The sequence below is a fragment of the Mus musculus genome, chromosome 18 (assembly GCF_000001635.26).
Source record: "Mus musculus strain C57BL/6J chromosome 18, GRCm38.p6 C57BL/6J".
In the NCBI taxonomy this organism is placed as follows: Eukaryota; Metazoa; Chordata; class Mammalia; order Rodentia; family Muridae; genus Mus; species Mus musculus.
In genome coordinates this window covers 9,978,898-9,997,838 of record NC_000084.6, presented here as the reverse complement: position 1 = coordinate 9,997,838, position 18,941 = coordinate 9,978,898, and the positions used below count along the sequence as shown (strand labels likewise).

General features: G+C 38.3%; 2 protein-coding genes across 8 annotated transcripts in view; one reads left to right on the top strand and one right to left on the bottom strand.

The window, feature by feature from the left end:
• The window catches only part of Usp14 (ubiquitin specific peptidase 14), a 36,535-nt gene extending 32,311 nt beyond the window's left edge, over positions 1–4,224 (top strand). For 3 of the 6 annotated variants that reach the window (NM_001038589.2, NM_021522.4, NM_001360884.1), the window contains 3 exons: positions 65–122; positions 559–666; positions 1,591–4,224. In NM_001038589.2, coding sequence (NP_001033678.1) covers positions 65–122; positions 559–666; positions 1,591–1,742 — 318 coding nt within the window. In that variant the 3' untranslated portion in view covers positions 1,743–4,224. The remainder of the gene's footprint in view (positions 1–64; positions 123–558; positions 667–1,590) is intronic. The other 3 variants (XM_030250555.1, XM_006526134.4, XM_030250556.1) reach the window with 2 other exon arrangements.
• Positions 2,355–18,941, bottom strand: part of Thoc1 (THO complex 1) — a 37,305-nt gene continuing 20,718 nt past the window's right edge. Inside the window, exons 12-21 of one of the 2 annotated variants that reach the window (NM_153552.3) lie at positions 13,305–13,405; positions 11,484–11,550; positions 11,236–11,286; positions 11,078–11,148; positions 10,674–10,769; positions 10,175–10,240; positions 8,065–8,148; positions 5,564–5,711; positions 4,932–5,007; positions 2,355–4,518 (exon numbers count right to left, since the gene is read on the bottom strand). In NM_153552.3, coding sequence (NP_705780.1) covers positions 4,223–4,518; positions 4,932–5,007; positions 5,564–5,711; positions 8,065–8,148; positions 10,175–10,240; positions 10,674–10,769; positions 11,078–11,148; positions 11,236–11,286; positions 11,484–11,550; positions 13,305–13,405 — 1,056 coding nt within the window. In that variant the 3' untranslated portion in view covers positions 2,355–4,222. The remainder of the gene's footprint in view (positions 4,519–4,931; positions 5,008–5,563; positions 5,712–8,064; positions 8,149–10,174; positions 10,241–10,673; positions 10,770–11,077; positions 11,149–11,235; positions 11,287–11,483; positions 11,551–13,304; positions 13,406–18,941) is intronic. The other variant, XM_030250419.1, reaches the window with a different exon arrangement.

Here is an 18,941-nt window from a genome sequence, read left to right as displayed (position 1 = left end):
TACTCAACAAGAATATGTATTCATTTCCAATATCACAAGTTAAAATTCAGATTTTTCTCCTCAGAATGACAAGAATAGTCCTCCGAAAGAGATTAAGTATGAACCCTTTTCATTTGCTGACGGTAAGTGGATGTCTCAGTTTGATTGTATACATTTAAGTTAGATTGCATGTTCTACCATTTATCTTTTTAATCATATACCTTGCACTCTTCACGCTATCTTTCTTCTTTGGCTCACTCAGTAGTCCAGAATGGTCTGGAATTCCCCATGTAGCTAACGGTGGTCTTAAGGTTATTTGTACTCTACCCTAGCTTCCCAAGAATTGGTGTGACAGATATAAGCCACCATCCCTGGTCTAAAGTTAGGCTTTTTGAAAAATAATGTCCTTAATATAACTTAAATAAAGTACTTTAGACCTAATTGTAGCTCTGCACAGTAATATGTAATGGAGTCCAGTAAAGCAGTGTTTCTCTAGTCTTAACTTGATAATTGTTACTTTGACTGAGCACAGCACATGTCTATTTGTTGCCTGTTTTAATTGAATCCCTTCTCTTTAAGATATTGGCTCCAATAATTGTGGCTACTATGACTTACAAGCAGTGTTAACTCACCAGGGAAGATCTAGTTCTTCAGGTCATTATGTATCATGGGTGAGAAGAAAACAAGGTAAAGAGTATTATTACAGTTGTTAACTACTTTATTATTACAGACTTTATAGCATTGTAGGTGTTTTTGTTTGTGAACTTCATGCCTTTTAAAAAGGAAATATAATTGCCTAGTCTGTATGCAGGTGTGTGTGTGTATGTGTATGGGTGCATGTGTATATAGGCCAGGATCTTCCATTAGCATTTCCTTGACACTTTCTTGCTGAGCCTGAGCTAGGTTGAACTGGACTGGCTAGCCAGGGAGCCCAGGTAACTGCTCATTTCCCTAGCCCCTCAGCACTAGGGATACAGACGGGAGCCATCACACAGCTTTTGCCTGGAGATCAAAACTCAGGTTTGCATTTGTGTGAGAGGCACATATGTCACTGACTGAATAAACCCCCAGACTCTTCTCAGTCTTAAGGCCCTCAAAGCTTGCTTATCTTTTCTACCGAAACTTACAACATCAGCAGTTATGGCTGAGAAGAGCTTGAAGCGACAATCTCTAGGGGATGATGAAGTGCTCGGGTTGACTTGTTGTCTTACTTGTTGCCCGGCTCAATATGGCTGCGCTCTTACATCTGTTCTTGTTTTGTTTTAAATGATACTGGGATCAAGCCAAAGATACCTTTCTTGCATATGCTGAGCAAGTACTTGACAGCAAAGTTCCTTTTGTGTTTGTCTGTTTTCATACTTGATTGGCACACATCATGAAGCTTTGGAGCACTGCAGCATGTACTAGGAACAGTGAGAGTAGAATGGCAGATCATGCATTAGAAGTTAAGAATAGCTGTGATGTCACGGAAATCGTGAAATCATATTGAACCTGCATGGTCCCTGGGCCATGTCTGAAGAGCTGTTCATCAGGTGGAATATTGTTGCACATCAGATCAGTCCCTTTTGCACCAGAACTCTGAGAATAATGGTGTGTATCTTCTTAATTTAGATGAATGGATCAAATTTGATGATGATAAGGTCAGCATTGTAACCCCAGAAGATATTCTGCGGCTGTCTGGTGGTGGAGACTGGCACATTGCTTATGTTCTACTTTATGGGCCTCGAAGAGTTGAAATAATGGAAGAAGAAAGTGAACAGTAATCTTCAATTTAGCTATTTATGCTTAGGTGTGAATGTTTTTGTTGTTGTTGTTGAACATTTCTATAATCTTGAGCTCTAAAGAAAATGAGAACAGAACCAAGCCACTTGTGCATCTTCAATCTTAAGACTACGGGAAATTACGTTTGGGTCCTACCTTGTATAGAGGTAGCTTCAAGACATTCTTTAAAAATCTCATTTTTTGCATTAATCCTTAGAAATTCTTGGCTGAAATCCATTTTATCCCTTGCCTTTTCAGCCCAAGCTTTAGCAGTGATGTTTATTGCACACCTATCTGTTGTTCTTGCATGGTTACTATCACCTTCAGTAGCTGCCCGTCCTCTGCCTTATCTAACCAATATTTTTCTAGGAAGGTGGAAAAGTGTTGCTCTCTTCGTGTAACTCAGTGCTGCTGTCCACATCCCATCAACTGGGTGCAATCAAGTATTGTCCAGACTGACTGTTGCTGGCCTTTCATGACTTTACAATAAATTGTGATCAATAAGAACACACTTGATTATACACTTATTATTGTGTCTCTAATGTACTGTGGTTTATATGTTAAACTTTGCATTGGTTTTTGTAGTAATCATAATGTGTAAACAAGCTCTGGTTGCTTGGAAACCAAGGATATTTAATAATAAAAATAAGGAAAAAGAGGGATTAACAACTTTTGACATTTCTTTTTAGTATTAGAGCTTGGCTTAAGAGTCAAATGAATTCAGTACTATACAGTTTCTGCAAATGGCTAATAATGCTAAGCAGTCAAGGATCTATTTAAAATACAAGAAACTTTAGCTTGTCCAGTGTTATTACAAAAGAAATACAAAGTAGTAAAGGTGATGAGTTCCTTTGGACAGTGAATTCTGTGATCAGTTTCATTCCCTCACACGTTTGTTGTTTCTATTTTCTTTCCCAAAGTCTTTGTGCCCATCTTGAAAGTTACTGATTTTTAAGATTAAGGTATACATTACCAAGAGTATTGTTTATTAATCTATTGACTACCCAGTGAGTAAGTCCTTAGATGTTTCAGGAACTTTAGCAATCTAAGGAAAGGATGAAGTGTTGAATATTCGTGATCTGGTCTGATTTGAGTTGACTAGGAATGTCAGGAATATCATGACATCTTCCACCTCATGTTTTAATGCTCTGTAAAGTACCCAAGATTCCTATAGGATAATAAATCTGTAATAGTGTGGGTAAGTCAGCATTTTAGGTTTGTAAATAGTTTGCTAACTTAAACATTATTAGCAGTTAAGACGCCTTACAATGGGGAGTGAAACATGGAATGAAACAGTGCTGTGTGTACTGTAATAGTTTGTGTCATGACCCCTGGGATTCAGTGTTATTTGCTAGAACAGTTGTAGAACGAAGGAATTTGGCACCTGTGTTTTCCTACTAAACCAGGTGAGGTAGATTTAGAACAAATATGCCAAAACTATGTTTAGAATGCATTAAGAAAACTATTATACAAAAAGTGTGGTGATAGTTTATTTGACCTAAAAAGGCATTCCAAAAATAATTCTTTAAAGTAGAAATTGGACTTCCATCATTTTGTTTTAAATAAGGTGTTAAGTGTTTTAGAATGAGGTAAAAAAACATTCTCCTCCCTTTCAATCCCTGAACTTGCCTTAATTTGCTTAATGCAGAAGACATCTGGAGGCCAGGGTTGTGCTTAGTCACTGCTTCCCCAGCTAGTAGAGTGCAGTTCAAGCAAGAACACTTAACAGTGGTCTGCCCAGTCGCCCTTCACTAGTATACTAAACACCCACAGGAAATGCTGTATGGGACTAGAACACGAACATCTTAACCGTCAGCCAGTACCACACATGCTCTGCTACATATAGGGTATTTTCACATCTCAAGTGAACTGACAGGAATCCCTGGGTGTTTAAAGACTTAAGGAGGTCAAGTAATCTTTGTAAAGCTAAAGGAGTAGTTGGGTCTTAGACTCCACTTCATATAAACTTAGAGCTAGCAAACAAACATTTTCTGTTTTGGACAAACAGCTAATGATTTGGTTTTTGCAGGCCCCTGGCTATCAGTTTGAACTCTTTGCTATTGTAGTGTCAGCATGTCAGAGTGCCAGGAAAACACTTAAAACTATCCATGGTTTGCTGATCCTCTTCTCTCCAGTCCTAAGGTTTCAGAAGTGTCATCTTGTAATTTCAGAATAAAATTTTATAACCGATAGCATGCAGGAAACTAATTTGGGACAGTACTGTTAGTAGTACTCATTTAACTTCACTGTAGAAATACTTAACAAAAATTGGTGTGATCTTGAGGTCCTTTTACTTTGTTTTCCCACCCTGTTCTCCACTCCAATGCCTGTTCTGTATGTGGTTTTTGGAGCACCAGCCAACTGTACAATAGCTGTTATAAAAGTGTTTATTGTTTACCAAAACCAGTGAACCTTTTATCAAATGCTGCTTGGTAACAAAATCTTATCACTGTTTAATAAAAAAGAAAAGAAAGGAAGAAAGCTAACTGTTTGTTTCAGTGTCATTAGTTAGACTTTCTGCAAGGTCACTTAATCCAGACTTGTTTAGTGCACTAATCAGGTTATCAGTTGTTGCATGAACTCCTTCTTGATCTTGCCAGGCAACAAGGAGCTGCTTGGCTCTCATCTTCATGTCTTCACTGTCACACTCAATCTGCCTAATATCAGAGTCTTTAATTTCCAGGTAAGGAGCCAAAATCTTCCACTGCTCACCAAGTTTGTTGGCAAATGACTCTATCTGCTCCCCTGTTATAGGTTTATCTCGCCGAACATCTGGACCTAGAAAATATAGAGATGTGCAATTAAAGTATCTGAAATAACTGCAAAGCTGAAATGACCACTGGGTTACTAGTCCCCTAAAACTTTACTTTAAAACTTGAAAATTTTCCATAGGCGTATACACTCAAAGCTATTTTAATTAGAAACACTTTCTTGTAGAGGAGATGCTCCAATTCCCACTAGTTAGAGTTTAAGCTCTGCTGTAAAACACCTTTCTTCTTTACCTCTTAAAATTATCATTTCCACATTTCATCTATAAAATGTGTTTTAAGTGACTAGTGTTTTAAATTTCATATTTTAAGTCAAAAGATAGAGATAAAATGGTAGAACTGAGAAGTAGATCAAATTAGCTCAACAAAGATCCCCCAGCCTTTTCCAATTTTGTAAAAAAGCCAAGAAAATTCAGTTCTTACTTTCATTTTCCTTTAGTAAAGCATCATTATCTTCCTCGTCTTCATCCTCACCTGTCTTTATTTCTTCAGAAGGGGGCTATAGTAAATGAAGAACAGTGATGTTTAAAAGGACACCAGTTTCTGAAGATAGCTAAGGTGTACGACTTTGGGTAGAAAGAAGATTGAGAAGCATAGGCAGGTTTGCAAATACCTAAGCTTTAGGCAGTACTGTCTAAGGGGCGACAGAAAACTGATAATGCCCATCATTACCATACTGTTACAACAGTGGAAGAGAGCAGAGTAGAAGGGGCTCTGCCAGGTGAGCTACTGCCACTCTTAGACCCTGCTTTTGACAAAAGACAGTAAAACACATTGGCAATGTGGAAAATCTGATCTAGTTTACTGAAGATAGTAATTTTAACACTTTGGGTAAATTGCATGCTGCACAGAAAATTACCAGTATCTCTTACTCTTAGTTTTACATTTTCTCTGTAAATATATTCAACAACATCCTCACCCCCATTCTAAAACATGATGGTCTGCAGATTACTATTTTTGTGAGAAAAGCTAAAGTGAATTCTGCTCAAATAATAATAGTTTTAAAGCAGATCATGTCTACTAGGGTAACGGGAACAATGAAGTGCATCACTTACTGGTAGTTCCTTGGCCAGCTTTATCACCATGTTTTCCAGATACTCTGGTAGACTCTTAAACTGCTGGTTGGTTGGCTGAAAGAAGTGAGGGCTTCTCCGGGCTAAGAGTCTAAGAGCTCTCCATCCATAATTTGAATTATTTACGGCTCTATAAGAAGAGATGTCAGCCTTGTAATTTATAGTTACTCAGTTCCATAGTTATTTTCATGTAACAAGTGTCACAAAATTTTATGCTCTCTTGCAAATAACAGCTCAAAGTATACCATCTTATAATTTGAAAGTATATATTTTGCTTTATTTTAGCAAGTCAATGGTCTTATGTCCCTAGTCCTGGCTACTAGACACTATGCATAGAAACCACCCAGTTATAAAGAAAAGAAAAAGATAATTGTATCCATTATCTGTAATGTTACCTATAGATGCGTGTTTAATCTAAAGCCTAAATGTTTCAAAATCTAATTTGTCTTACTTGCTAAAGTCTAAAATGTTACAAATCTGGAAAAAGAACACTTAGGGCTTCAAGTATTTTGTAATAGGGACCTGTATTTAAGAGTTGTATTATATAATGGCTAATCTTTAATTCATATTAACATCAACCTCAATGAATTAAAAAATGGCTCAGAATGCTAAAGCAGTAAATATCCAGTGGCCGCAGTAATGACATACTGATGTCAAGAATAGAATGGGAAACCGAGAAACAAGGGACCCATGAGAAATCTTAAACACCCCACTCCCACCACCACCAATGACAGAACTGCAGCAAGTACAAATGGATTCCACTTAGGACTTTTTAGGATTTGCCCACCTCGGGAACCCCAAATACAGACTTGCAATCTGATTTATTTAGTGGTGTATAAACAGTTAACTTTAAGTATGAGAAAGATTTTAAGCATGAGATGAGACTTGGGCATATCTTACTTTGTTATTATTATACTGATAGACTTTGTAAGCCACACTAACCTCAAACTTAATCTTCAGCTTCCTGGGTGCTAGGATTATAAGGTCTGTGCTAACCAAGCCTGCTGCTGTGCATGCATGCACATGTGTATTTATTTTAGGCAGGTTCTTTTTGTTTTGTTTGTTTTTTTTTGAGACAGAGTGTCTCTGTACAGTTCTGGCTGTCCTGGAACTCACTTTGTAGACCAGGCTGACCTCGAACTCAGAAATCCACCTGCCTCTGCCTCCCAAGTGCTGGGATTAAAGTCGTGCGCCATCACCGGCTTAGGCAGGTTCTTACTGTATAGACCAGGCAAAGAAATCACCGGCACTGGGATTAAAGGTGTGTATATCTATTTTAGATTACTAGTCGGCCATCACTGGGAAGAGAGGCCCCTTTGCATTGCAAACTTTATATTCCCCAGTACAGGGGAATGCCAGGGCCAAGAAGTGGGAGCGGGTGGGTAGGGGAGCAGGGCAGGGGAGAAGGGGATATAGGGAAAGCATTTGAAATGTATATAAAGAAAATATCTAATAAGAAATAAATAAAATTAAAAAAAAAATTCAATTGTGTATTGTTTTGCCTGCATGACTGTGTCATATGCATGCAGTGCTAAAGAAGGCCAGAAGAGCACATTACATCCTCTGGAACTGGATGGTTAGCCACCATGTGGGTGCTGGGGATGAAACCTGGATCTTCTGGAAGAGCAGTTAGTGTTCTTAACCTGAGTCATTTCTCCAGCCCATAAAGATCACTCTGGTGCAAGGAGAATAGAACACAAAATTAAGAGGTTGGAGTATGTAAAAACTTACCACAGGGTCAAAGCTAGCTATGTCATGTACTAACTACATGCTATGCATGGATCAAAATCAGTTATTTAATCTTCAGAATGTGAAATGAGTGGTTACCATGTAGCAAACGAGAAAAGTGGCACAGGGCTTATTTGTTAGAGCCTGGCCAGTAGTGGTACACGGGAAGAGAACCTATGCATTTTGACAAGAGGGCCCCTGCCTTTAAATCACAATTCCAGAACAGCTTCCTAAAAACTAAAACTGCTGTCACATGGGACACTTTAGAGAAAAGACTGAATCTTAAAAGTTACTGCAGGAATTTAGAGTAAGACAGCAGGTGTGGAGGCAGGTGGAGGGGGCAGCAAGGTGATGGTGAGTGGTTCCACCAAAATTGAGACAGGTCTATTGACAGATGCTGTTGGGACCTTAAAAAAAAAAGAATACTGGAGTGATAGGGAACACAGTCTCAAGTGGGTGGGCTGACCAGAATGGGAGGCTGGTGAGGAAACGAGGTCAAAACCTAAATTGGCTAGCAGAAAAGACTTGTGGAGAATAAACAGTAGAGGTGAAGGTCAGAAGGAGGTATGGGGTGAGGGCTGAGGGGTTATTCTGTCATGTTTTGGAATTGACATGGAAATAAGGATGTTATAGTAATGTGAACTGCATGCATAAACTCATCTAAAAGCACTACTTTGCTGACTTAACTGTAGCATTCAGAGGATTCCCAAGAAAACATGCTGAAATTAGCATCATTTCAGTATACCATTACTTACTTATATTCACTTTCAACCATGTTTTCAGGATCTGCTTGTTCAATAGCTTCTTCAAAGAACTCCTCCAAAGTTGGCATGTATTCTCTGGTCATTGTAAAGTAAACAGTGAGGTTTATGTGTAGTACTCTAAAATGGTGGCAATATTAATTTTAACAGCATCCACATGTGATAATTACATCTAAGACCTAAATGCAGGGACTCTAGATCTCTTTGAGAACATAAAGACTGAAAGCTCAATTCTAAAATGGGACAATAAAGAAGGTATAGGTCTAAAAACGATTCACTCCATATTTCATCAAACCATGCACTGTGATAGACTGTACTATTCATTTTTGAAGACTTCTGTCTGATCTGATAAGCTCTGCCTATCATACCTTTATTCTTTTAGTTTCAACATGGTCATATCTTTGTCTTTATGGTGTTTTATAATCAATATGTAGGTAAAAATTTAAAATACCTATCAATCTTTCTTCACACCAGAATGCCTGATTTTTGTTCATTTGAATTTAATTCTCTGTGTACCTTTGGTCCTTTCTCTCTCTCTCTCTCTTTTTCTTTTCCTTCCTTCCTACCTTCTTCCTTCCTTCCTCTCTCTTTCTTCTTTTCCTTCCTTCCTTTCTCCCCTCTCTCCTTCCTCCCTTCCTCCCCACTCCCTCCCTCCCTCCCTATGTACCTTTGCACTCCTCATTTATTTTAGAGATTACATACTCTGTCTTTACAACTCTTTGAGGCTCTTATTCCTGTCTTCTGATTTTGTTATTGAAGTCTGCTGTTAGTTTAATTTTACTTTTGTTTTCTCTTTTCACTCACCCTTCATTTTTCACATAGACAGGTCTGGCTTATCTATTTAATGCTAAAGCCCAGATATCTTAAGCCAAAGAATTTACGAATTAAGCCTATTTAGTCCTGATCTTAAGAAGAGCTTCTTTCACATTCGTGTGCTCTCTCTGCTGGGCTTTTGCTCAGCTTTGTGTTGTATTGTCTCTTACGTCTCCCAGCTGATGGGATTACAGTAACGAGCCACCATACCCAACTATCTGGTCCTTTTTGACAGTGCTAAGTTTTTCTTGTTTTAACTGCTACTTCTTTATTTTACAGCCTTTATCTGATTCTAGTTTTATCTACTAATTTATGAGTATGAGTATTTTGTCTTCATGTCCATCTGTGTACCACTTGTGTGTGTCCTTGGTGCCCATGGAAGCCAGAAGAGGGTGTTGGATCCCCTAGGACTGGAGAGAAGGAGTGCTAGGAATAGAACTTGGGTCCTCTGGAAGAATAGCCAGCATTATTAACCACTGAGCCATCTCTCTCTAGATTCTTTATGAAACTCATGGTAGATTGTTCCCTTGACAGTAAATTTGGATGGGTTTTTTTGTTTGTTTGTTTTGTTTTTTGTTGTTGTTGTTTTCGAGACAGGGTTTCTTTGTGTAGCTCTGACTGTCCTGGAACTCACTTTGTAGACCAGGCTGGCCTCCTACTCAGAAGTCCGCCTGCCTTTGCCTCCCTAGTGCTGGGATTAAAGGCGTGCGCTACCACGCCCAGCTGGATATTTTTTAGGCTTTTTCCTGTTAATAGCTCCATCTGAAGGTCTGACCTTCAGAGAGTTTACCACCAGCCTAGGATTTCCTAGCTGACAATTTTAGCCTTGGGTTCCCAATTGCTGCTGGTACTAGAAATGTCAGCTGCATGACATGTTCTTGTTTCTCGGGAAAACCCCTAGCAGAAACAAACAAGCTTTCTGGTTTCCACTGTTCTTGTCTCCTGATGCTTCTCTTCCTTTGCAGGCAGTGTCTCTCCTTAAACCAGGGAACCATACTCAGGTTCCTCTCCTGCATCTCTGTGAGTAACTTGGACCATCTTACTGCTTGCTCACTTGGAATATCAAATCATTCCTAACTAAATTATTCTTTTGGTGTTGAGTTCCCATTTCTTTATTTTCTTGTGACCTATAAAAATTTACCAGCATTTCTAGGTGTTTTAAGGTAAACTATATTCTGCCAGGCCCAAAGTTAATAACCACAATAAACTTTTAAGCTTTGATCATTCCTAAGAAAAGGTTTTATTATAGTTTACTGAACACTGAGAAAACGAACAGAAGTTTTACACTTGCCTTGTCTCTGATTTACAGGCTTCCATATTATCAGGACAGAGATTCCAAAGCCTTGTGAGCTCCTCACTACAAAATAAGGCAGTCATAGTTTGTATTGTAGCATTCTCATAGGACATCATAAAACTGCGTATTTAACATGAGTAGTGGGTCTGGGGGTGGTGACCCCTAGTCTAAAATGATAACCATTTCTCAGAAACTATTCAATAATAATAAAAAATGGAGAATTAACTGGAAGGTGACAGAATTGAACTGAATGATCAGTGCCCTTTCAGTAAATATAAGTGAGCTGCACTGGCCCAAACATTTATACTGTCCATGGCCTAGAAAAGATTACAGCCTAGAGCCAAGGGCTTTTAAAGTGGGAGACAACAGGAAGGCTTAAGTAGTTGCCTAGCCTTAACAGCAGGGCCATCTCTTTAGCCTAACTAGAGAGTTCTTGTAGTAATATTTTCAAACTATAAAAAGAACAATCAGGAACATAGGAAAATGAAGGACATACTTTCCAATGAGGATTTTCTTGTTGGGCCCTTTGCCTAAGAAGTCTTCTGGGGCTGCTCTCTTCCTCACCACTCTTGTGGGCTTGGTATCTGACGCTCTGTGAACAGAACATACATATTCTGGGGACTGTATATGGATATGTAGTAAGCATTTGCCTAATGTGCACAAGCTCCTGGATTCATTTAATCCTACTTACAGCAAAACTATCAGAAAAAAAAAAGAGAACAAGTGAGCTACATATTGCTTTTACCCTAAAATACAAAATCTTCATGGTGTGATAGAACAGTCATCAGACAGAAGACAGAATTAGCACATTATAGGGCAAGTAGACACGCCATTCTCAGTCACACCAGCGTGTCCTGTGCACGCGCTCGCGAGCGTCCTGATCTTGTGCTGATTATTTACCTTTCTTTAACAAAACTTGGGCAACCTTCATTCTTCCATGAGTTCCAATTTTCCTCAGTGTTTAATATATGCTAGAATAAACAAAAGACATACATATCTACATAAAAATATTTTGGAATCATACTTGGTAGTAAGAAAACTAGTGATCGAATACATACCTCTACCATCTTTGAAAATCTTTCTCCATCAGGGGGATTTTCAGATAGCAGCTGTGATTAGAAAGAATATACTAAGGTTTCAACAACTTTCTGCATCATAGGAGTGGTTTGTAGGCAGAGAACCAAGACGTGTTTGTGTTCTTGTACCTGAGCTTAACTTTATCCTTATTTTCCTATTTGGGGCTGAAACAAAGAAAATTCTAAATTTCCATTTTTTCAATCATGGGTTTGTTGCATGTTGGACTTACTTGGTAGACTGATTTTGTAGTATCTTCAATCCAGAGTGATTGCTCATCAGTTAAAACATAATTTGAACTAGGGAAAGAAAGAACAAATGCATGTCTAAGTTATAGCATATGTTTTTATATTGAAGCTATTCATGGCACCTTAAATTAATCATACTGTGTGAAAAATTACCTACAACTGTGACAAACATGAGAATTATTGAGAAAATTCTTGCACTTCATTGTCAAGTGTTAAAATTGAAGTCATGAAAGTATAAAGGCAAATAAGACATTCAATTACCTGGTCTGACTATAGAGTAATAATATTTCATAAATTTAGGAGAGATAAGAATCTGAGAAAGCATTAACATATCATATTCTATATGTATCATACTCCATATGCAGAACCAACTGCAGAACCATTCCATGCACATTTTAAAGAGAATACATTGATTCGGTGACTTCCCCAACGCCCAAAGCTTTAATTCAACCTATGTCTGATTTCAAGCTCTTGATCTTTCTACATCACACTAAACTTTGAAATAGAAGAAAAAATTACATTTTGGTTGGGTACCGTGTGCTACTTAATGACAGTTCTGAAGGAACTGCGGTACTGCTGATACAGGACTATGGGTTCAGCAGGCAACAATGGCATGGCCTTTATGCATTTCATATTGCACCGATTTGTGTACAAGCAACAGGATTCTGGCTTCAGTTATGGACAAGACAAGAATAAATGGTATGCTTTTTGTTGGAGGGGTTTAGACACAATACAGATCCTGACAAGGTTGTATGAAAACCTAAAACAAGAGAACAGTATGTAGGGGGTACGGGGGCAGAGGTCAACCCTGAGTATTATTCCTCAAGTGCTTTTCACCTTGTTTGTGAAAAAACTGTGTCTTATTGAGATCTGGGTTTTGATGACTAGACTAGGCTAGATGGCCAGCAAGCCTCAGAGATTCTCCTGTCTCCACATCTGCAACACTGAGATTACAAGATGTGTCTTGTACCTGACTATGTAGGTGCTGGAGAACGACTTTGGATTCTCATTCATATCAATCACTTCACCAACTGAGCAATCTTCCTAATCCCTAGAATTCACATTTGTTTCAAGATTTTCTTTGGTTCTTTCAGTTCTAATATCCCAGAAAGTTTATGCAATTGGAAGGTGTTATTTCCTTAGTTTACAATTTAGCATGATGCCTAGGTGAGGTAACAGAGACTTCTACGCACTAGAAAGAAAAACTGTGAAAGTCTAGGATTCTGCAGAGACTCACATTATCAAATGTATATTTTGACACTTTACCTAAAACAAATATCATACATCTAAAAGTTCCCAGTTAGCTGTCTGGTTGCTGTAGCATTAGTACTTTAAGGCATGCAGTAGCCAGTGAGATACTACCTCAGTGGGTAAAAGCTCTTTCTGTGCAAATTTGACAACCTGAATTCCATACCTAGACCCTATGACAGAAAGAGAACTGACTTTTGAAATGTGTCCTGGGACCTCCACAGGTGCACCATGGCACCCCTCCCTGTAATAGTAAATTTTAATTACAAAATGTAAATAATGCTAGGCAGTGGTGGCGCACACTTTTAATACCAGTACTGGGGAGGCAGTGCCAGACAGATCTCTGAATTAGAGGCCAGCCTGGTCTACAGATCGAGTTTCAGGACACCTAGGGCTACAGACCCAAACCATGTCTCCAAAACAACACCCCCCACCCCACCAAATAAAAAACAAACCAAAACATCCCCCAAAAGCAAAGCCCTGTGGCCTAAAATATGAAAAATTCTTTGCAAGGTCTTCTCATTGTCACTGTTTATATGCTACACACATTAACTCACCTTTTGAATTTGACCTGTCCCTTGAGATATTGAAATAAAATGAGATACTGCAACAGGATGTGTCGACGAAAGTTACTGTCACTCAGTTGTAAATCCATCAACTATTCAAAATATAAGCACATACACAAAACAACACATTAAAACCAAGTATGACTAAAAGCACAAATTATATAGTTGTAGAAATGGAAGATTCTGTTTCATTCAAAAAAAAAATGCTGAAAGCTTCCTCCTCGCTCAGCCCAAGAACAGAGCAGCAAGAGCACCACTCACTTTCTAGCCCTGCAAACAGATGGGGTTGAGTAAGCGAGCAGAAACAAGGAGGGAATTATCTGCAAATTAAAAATGGGCTGCTTCTCTTTAGATTTTGGAGAACTAAATTGCATTGTAACTGTATCACAGAACATGGAGCAGAGTGGACCTGAGGATCATAAGTGAGGATATTCTCTAGGAATCCTATCACCTCGCTGCTTCTACTTTGAGAGTGAGTGGTGGTAAAAGGAAAGACATTCTGATAACAACCCCCAGACAGAGCTCAAGGATCGCTAAAGACTTTCTACACACTTGTAGTTTTGCCTTGCTTTTCTTATTGCTTTTCTTTTCTTTCCTTTTCCTTTCTTTTCTTTCTTCCATCACATACCAGGGTGTTCTATTACTAGCACCTTCTTTCACACTCATGACTCAACAAGCTGCACTGTTGTCTTATTATAACTGGCCTTTCTTCAGCGTTGGGAAGTGAGTATTTGATTCCCTCTGTCTGGGGGTTGTTATCAGAATGTCTTTCCTTTTACCACCACTCACTCTCAAAGTAGAAGCAGCAAGGTGATAGGATTCCTAGAGAATATCCTCATTCATGATCCTCAGGTCCACTCTGCTCCATGTTCTGTAATACAGTTACAATGCAATTTAGTTTTCCAAAATTATTTTTCATATTCACCCTCCACATGTGAATGGCACACCAGTGGTTTTCCTTTCCTCTAGATCCCAACTGACTTTACTGGCAACATAAAGGCTCTTAGCTTCTGGATTCTGCCCCAACTGACAGGCACAGCCCTTTTACTTTGATGTTTGTTCCAGTCACAAGTTAGACTACTGACCACTCAGTCATTTCAGCTCTGGAGTCTTACTCTCACAGTCCTGTACAGGAGGAGCAATTACAATCTCATATCCTTTCAGGGCTCACTCTGAACTGCTCCCAATGTAGCTAATACTTAAGTCTTACTAAGACAGACCCTTGTTTATCTGTGAATCCTACAGTTTTTTTATTATAATTGAATTTTGGTTTAGTTGTTTCCTTAAGGTGTTGTGGGCCAAGAAATATATTAACAGTATTGTGTAAATACATAAGCACTTAAAATAGAGTAGCAAAACAAAAAAGTAATTAGTGGGTCAGATTTGGCTAAACCATTTTCAACCACTTACTGAACACTCTTTTGTACCACAGTCTATCACACCTACGAAGCCCACAACTTGATTATAACAACTACCTTCTTTATACCAACCCTACGGTTCTACCCAGATAAAAAGCCAAGTTGTTTGAACAAATAGACAAATCACGTGGCTGGACAAACACTGTTTCTACTGATGTCCTAAGAGGAATATCTTCATTTTACTCAGCCATCTTTATTCTTTAAAGCCATCTCTCGTATTCCATTTTGACCCCTCAATTTCTATTTGCTTTCCAAGAGCAAAAAAGTTCATTTAATCAGAACCCATTTAATTTCTTGCTTCCTCCTCAAAGGAAAACTTAGCTGTACCTAGACCTGCACCTGCTTTCTCATCTGCTTCTGTTGCATCTCCCTCCCTGCTCAAAGAAAATCCTTTTATTTGTGTGCCTCAGTCTAACCAAGCCCCATTTGTTACCCCTGCCTCCCGACCCTTCTACTCTCTCTTCCTTCTTCCCAAGTTCTATTTTGTTGATATTAAATAGCCTCCCTGAAAGATACCTCACCATACTTTCTTCACCCTCCCCAATGGCAAAGATGAAAGAAAAAGAAACAGCTATATTTATGGTTTTCAATTTGTCCTTTACCTGCTCTGATTTGTCTTTCTTACCATTCTGTATCTAAGATCACTAATGAGTCTATGCTGATATGAATATATGCTGAGTATATAAGTCTGAGCACTAGTTTTATTCTACTGGGCATTGCTTGGTTCCCATAAACTCAAGCTTTCCTATTTAACTAGTCATTCCTGCTTTCTCAATCTTCTACATCCCCCCACTCCTTTCTTAGTGCCTCCACAGCCTTAGTCTTCTATTTCCTAGTCTCTCCACCCTCTTTCCTCCTGATTAAGTCTTGGTTTTCTTCAGACTTTGGTTCCACACTTCTTTTTCTAATCTACACTTTCCAGCTGATCTCATATATTGTATACATTATTTGCCACTTAAAAACGAATCAAATTCCAAATCTATACTGTTAACCCAGATCTTGTTCCAAACCTCCAGAATCATATACTTAGCTGCTCAACAATTCTATTTCATGTTCAACTGCTATCTGGTTCATGAATAAAACAAAGCATCAGTTTTTCTCCTAAGGCCAGTTCTTTAGAACTGGCTAATTCACCACCCACTTACCAAAGCAATAGCCATTTGTCTAAGAAGACATCTGGAGGAAGCAGTAGCTTGACTGCAACCCCCAGCAGCAAATTAAGGGAATAAAAGAACAAGGGCAGAACACAAAAGCAGACACCAAGAACACTGAGAGAGGACCACAGTGGGGAGGAGGTGATTACTAATTCTTTGTCTTCATTTCTAAGTGCCCTTTACCACATTTACCTTCTTCATTTATCTCATGCTGGAAGCCAACTTTTATTGCTAGGAACATGGATTAAAAGTAGCACTCAACTAGACAGCGCAGGCTGAGATGAGACTGCGTGACCATGCACACTAACTGCTTACCATATTCTGAGGGAGATGAAGCTCAGAAGACAGAACTACTTATTTAAATCTACGAGCCAGCCAGTGCCAGCAGAGACTAAACATCTTCAGCCTTACTCTTCCTTTACATTATTTACACATTTTTTTAGTTCCTTTTCTATTGGTTGCCATTTTCATTGTGTCATGGATCAAATATTGCTTTGTAAACATTTTTGTTTCTAGAATAAAGGCCTTTTATACTTCTTGACTTTTGCTAATTGCTTAGCTCAGGCCTCAGCTTGCCTCACATTATTCTAAACATAAAATGGCTCATATTGGATCACTTATGCTGTCATCAATTTTCCATGAAAAATTTCCATGAAATATTCTTGGTAAAGCAAAGGCTAAATCTGAAATCTTCCATTTCTATCAATTCAACATAAAATACTTTACAAATCTGTACTAGGAAAAAAGTTTAGTGCATTTCATTATTAAAACTTTCATTAACTGTAATAATACCATGAAACAAAAATATTCCTTCTAAAATTAAATATTTCAAAAGTTTAAAAGGCACAAATGTTCAATATTCACATATTACCACCTAGTTACTTGTTTCACATTTGTTTAAAAATAAAAAAACACATTCTGAAACTGCTTAGTGCCTAATACCCTCCATATTCCTATTCCCCTCTCCTGCTACGACAACCATTCTCATGTGTTTGGTAATTATGATTTTCTTTTTCCCGAGACAGGGCTTCTCTGTGTAGCCCTGGCTGTCCTGAAACTCACTCTGTAGACCAGGCTGGCCTTGAACTCAGAAATCTGCCTGCCTCTGCCTCCCGAGTGCTGGGATTAAAGGCGTGCACCACCACTGCCTAGTGGTAATTATGATTCTTAGGCATATTTTATAACATTAATATATATGTGGCATCTATAAACACTATACAGATATACTCAAACTATATCACATTCATTGTTCTGTAATTTGCTATTTTCACACAATACTAGGTTTGAAATCTACCCACATAAATACATGTAGCTTTAGGTTCAGGAACTAAAAAACAAATTGTGTGTGTGTGTGTGTGTGTGTGTGTGTGTGTGTGTGTGTGCTCTTCCTCCTCAACTTGTTTTTTGGTTATTGTGTTTTGTCTCAGCAATAGAAACTAAGACATCTATGACAGAGTCATTCAACTCCCAAAGGGGCTGCAACTGACAGATTAAGAACTGCTGCTCTAGGAGGTGCAATTAGTAATAAGCATTTTTAACTTTAACACTTAAAACTGTTAAAATGTTGAATCGGTATTTTCTCATACCTTTGTCAAAACAATTTATCTTGGGTTTTTTTTTTTTTTTTTTTTTTTTTAAAGACAAGGTCTTGCTATATAGCCCTGGCTCTCCTGGAACTTGCTATGTAGAATAGGCTGGCCTCAAACTCCGAGATTGGCCTACCTCTGTCTTCTGAGCACACTAGACCATCTAGGGCTATACAGGAAGATAGATAGATGGATGGATAGATAGATAGATAGACAGACAGACAGACAGACAGACAGAACCAAAGCTAATAAAATCCTAAATGACATACAACTAAGCCTAGCTCTGCAATGATTTCTTAACTTCCAAGAATGCAGAGTTATGCTACCAAATATGCTTCTTTCTAAGTTATTGTAAATTTCATTTGTTTCATTTTAAATTTAATTATACTGTAGCCAGACACTGTGTTTAGTACAGTATGTAATCTTTGAAATTTGCTAAGACTTCCCTTGTGATCTTATACATATATTTGTGAATGCCGCCCCCCACCCCACCCAAGCAGCACTACCTGTTTTGTACAGGTCTCCAGATGTATTCTATCAAGTTTAGTGCTTCTGTTATTCAATCTTCCACATGCTTCCCAATCTTTTATCCCTAACCCAGCCGCTTCACATAGCTCCATCATAATTATGAAAGTACCAACTTCACATAATTTTACACTCTTACTGTTTTTTTTTTTTTTTTTTTTTTAAAGATTTATTTATTTATTATATGTAAGTACACTGTAGCTGTCTTCAGACACACCAGAAGAGGGCATCAGATCTTGTTACGGATGGTTGTGAGCCACCATGTGGTTGCTGGGATTTGAACTCCGGACCTTTGGAAGAGCAGTCGGGTGCTCTTACCCACTGAGCCATCTCACCAGCCCCCCACTCTTACTGTTTTAAGAATATAGTTAGTGTAAGTCAGTTCTTGGTGGTTCATTCCTTTGTTATGTACATTTTTAAACTTTATACTTTTTCCTGCCAATTCTTTGATGTTCAAGTGGCTTTGTCTTTTAAAAAAAGTTCTACTGTCTTTATACCCATTTCTGTTTTCCAATTTCTTGTCTTTCTTAAAATTAATTAATTAATTAATTAATTAATTAAATGTATATGAGTAACATCAGAAGAGGGCATTGGATCCCATTACAGATGGTTGTGTGTGCTGGGAACTGAACTCAGGACCTCTGGAAGAGTAGTCAGTTTTCTTAACCGCTGAGTCATCTGTCCAGTTTTTGATAGTGATCTTTAACTTGAGTCCCCTAAACTTTGGAGTTTTAATTAGAGTGTTTGAATGGGAAGCTTTTCTTGAGGTATTTACTTCACTTTCATTTTCTCACTGTGTACACACATCATTATCAAGTAGTTTTTGCATTTATATCAATCATGGCCCAAGAGCCCAAGTGTGAAGTATTCTGACTTCTGGGAGTAGCTGCTTTATGAGATCATAGGTGGCATTATGTATGCAGTCATTGAGTAAGCAGATATGAG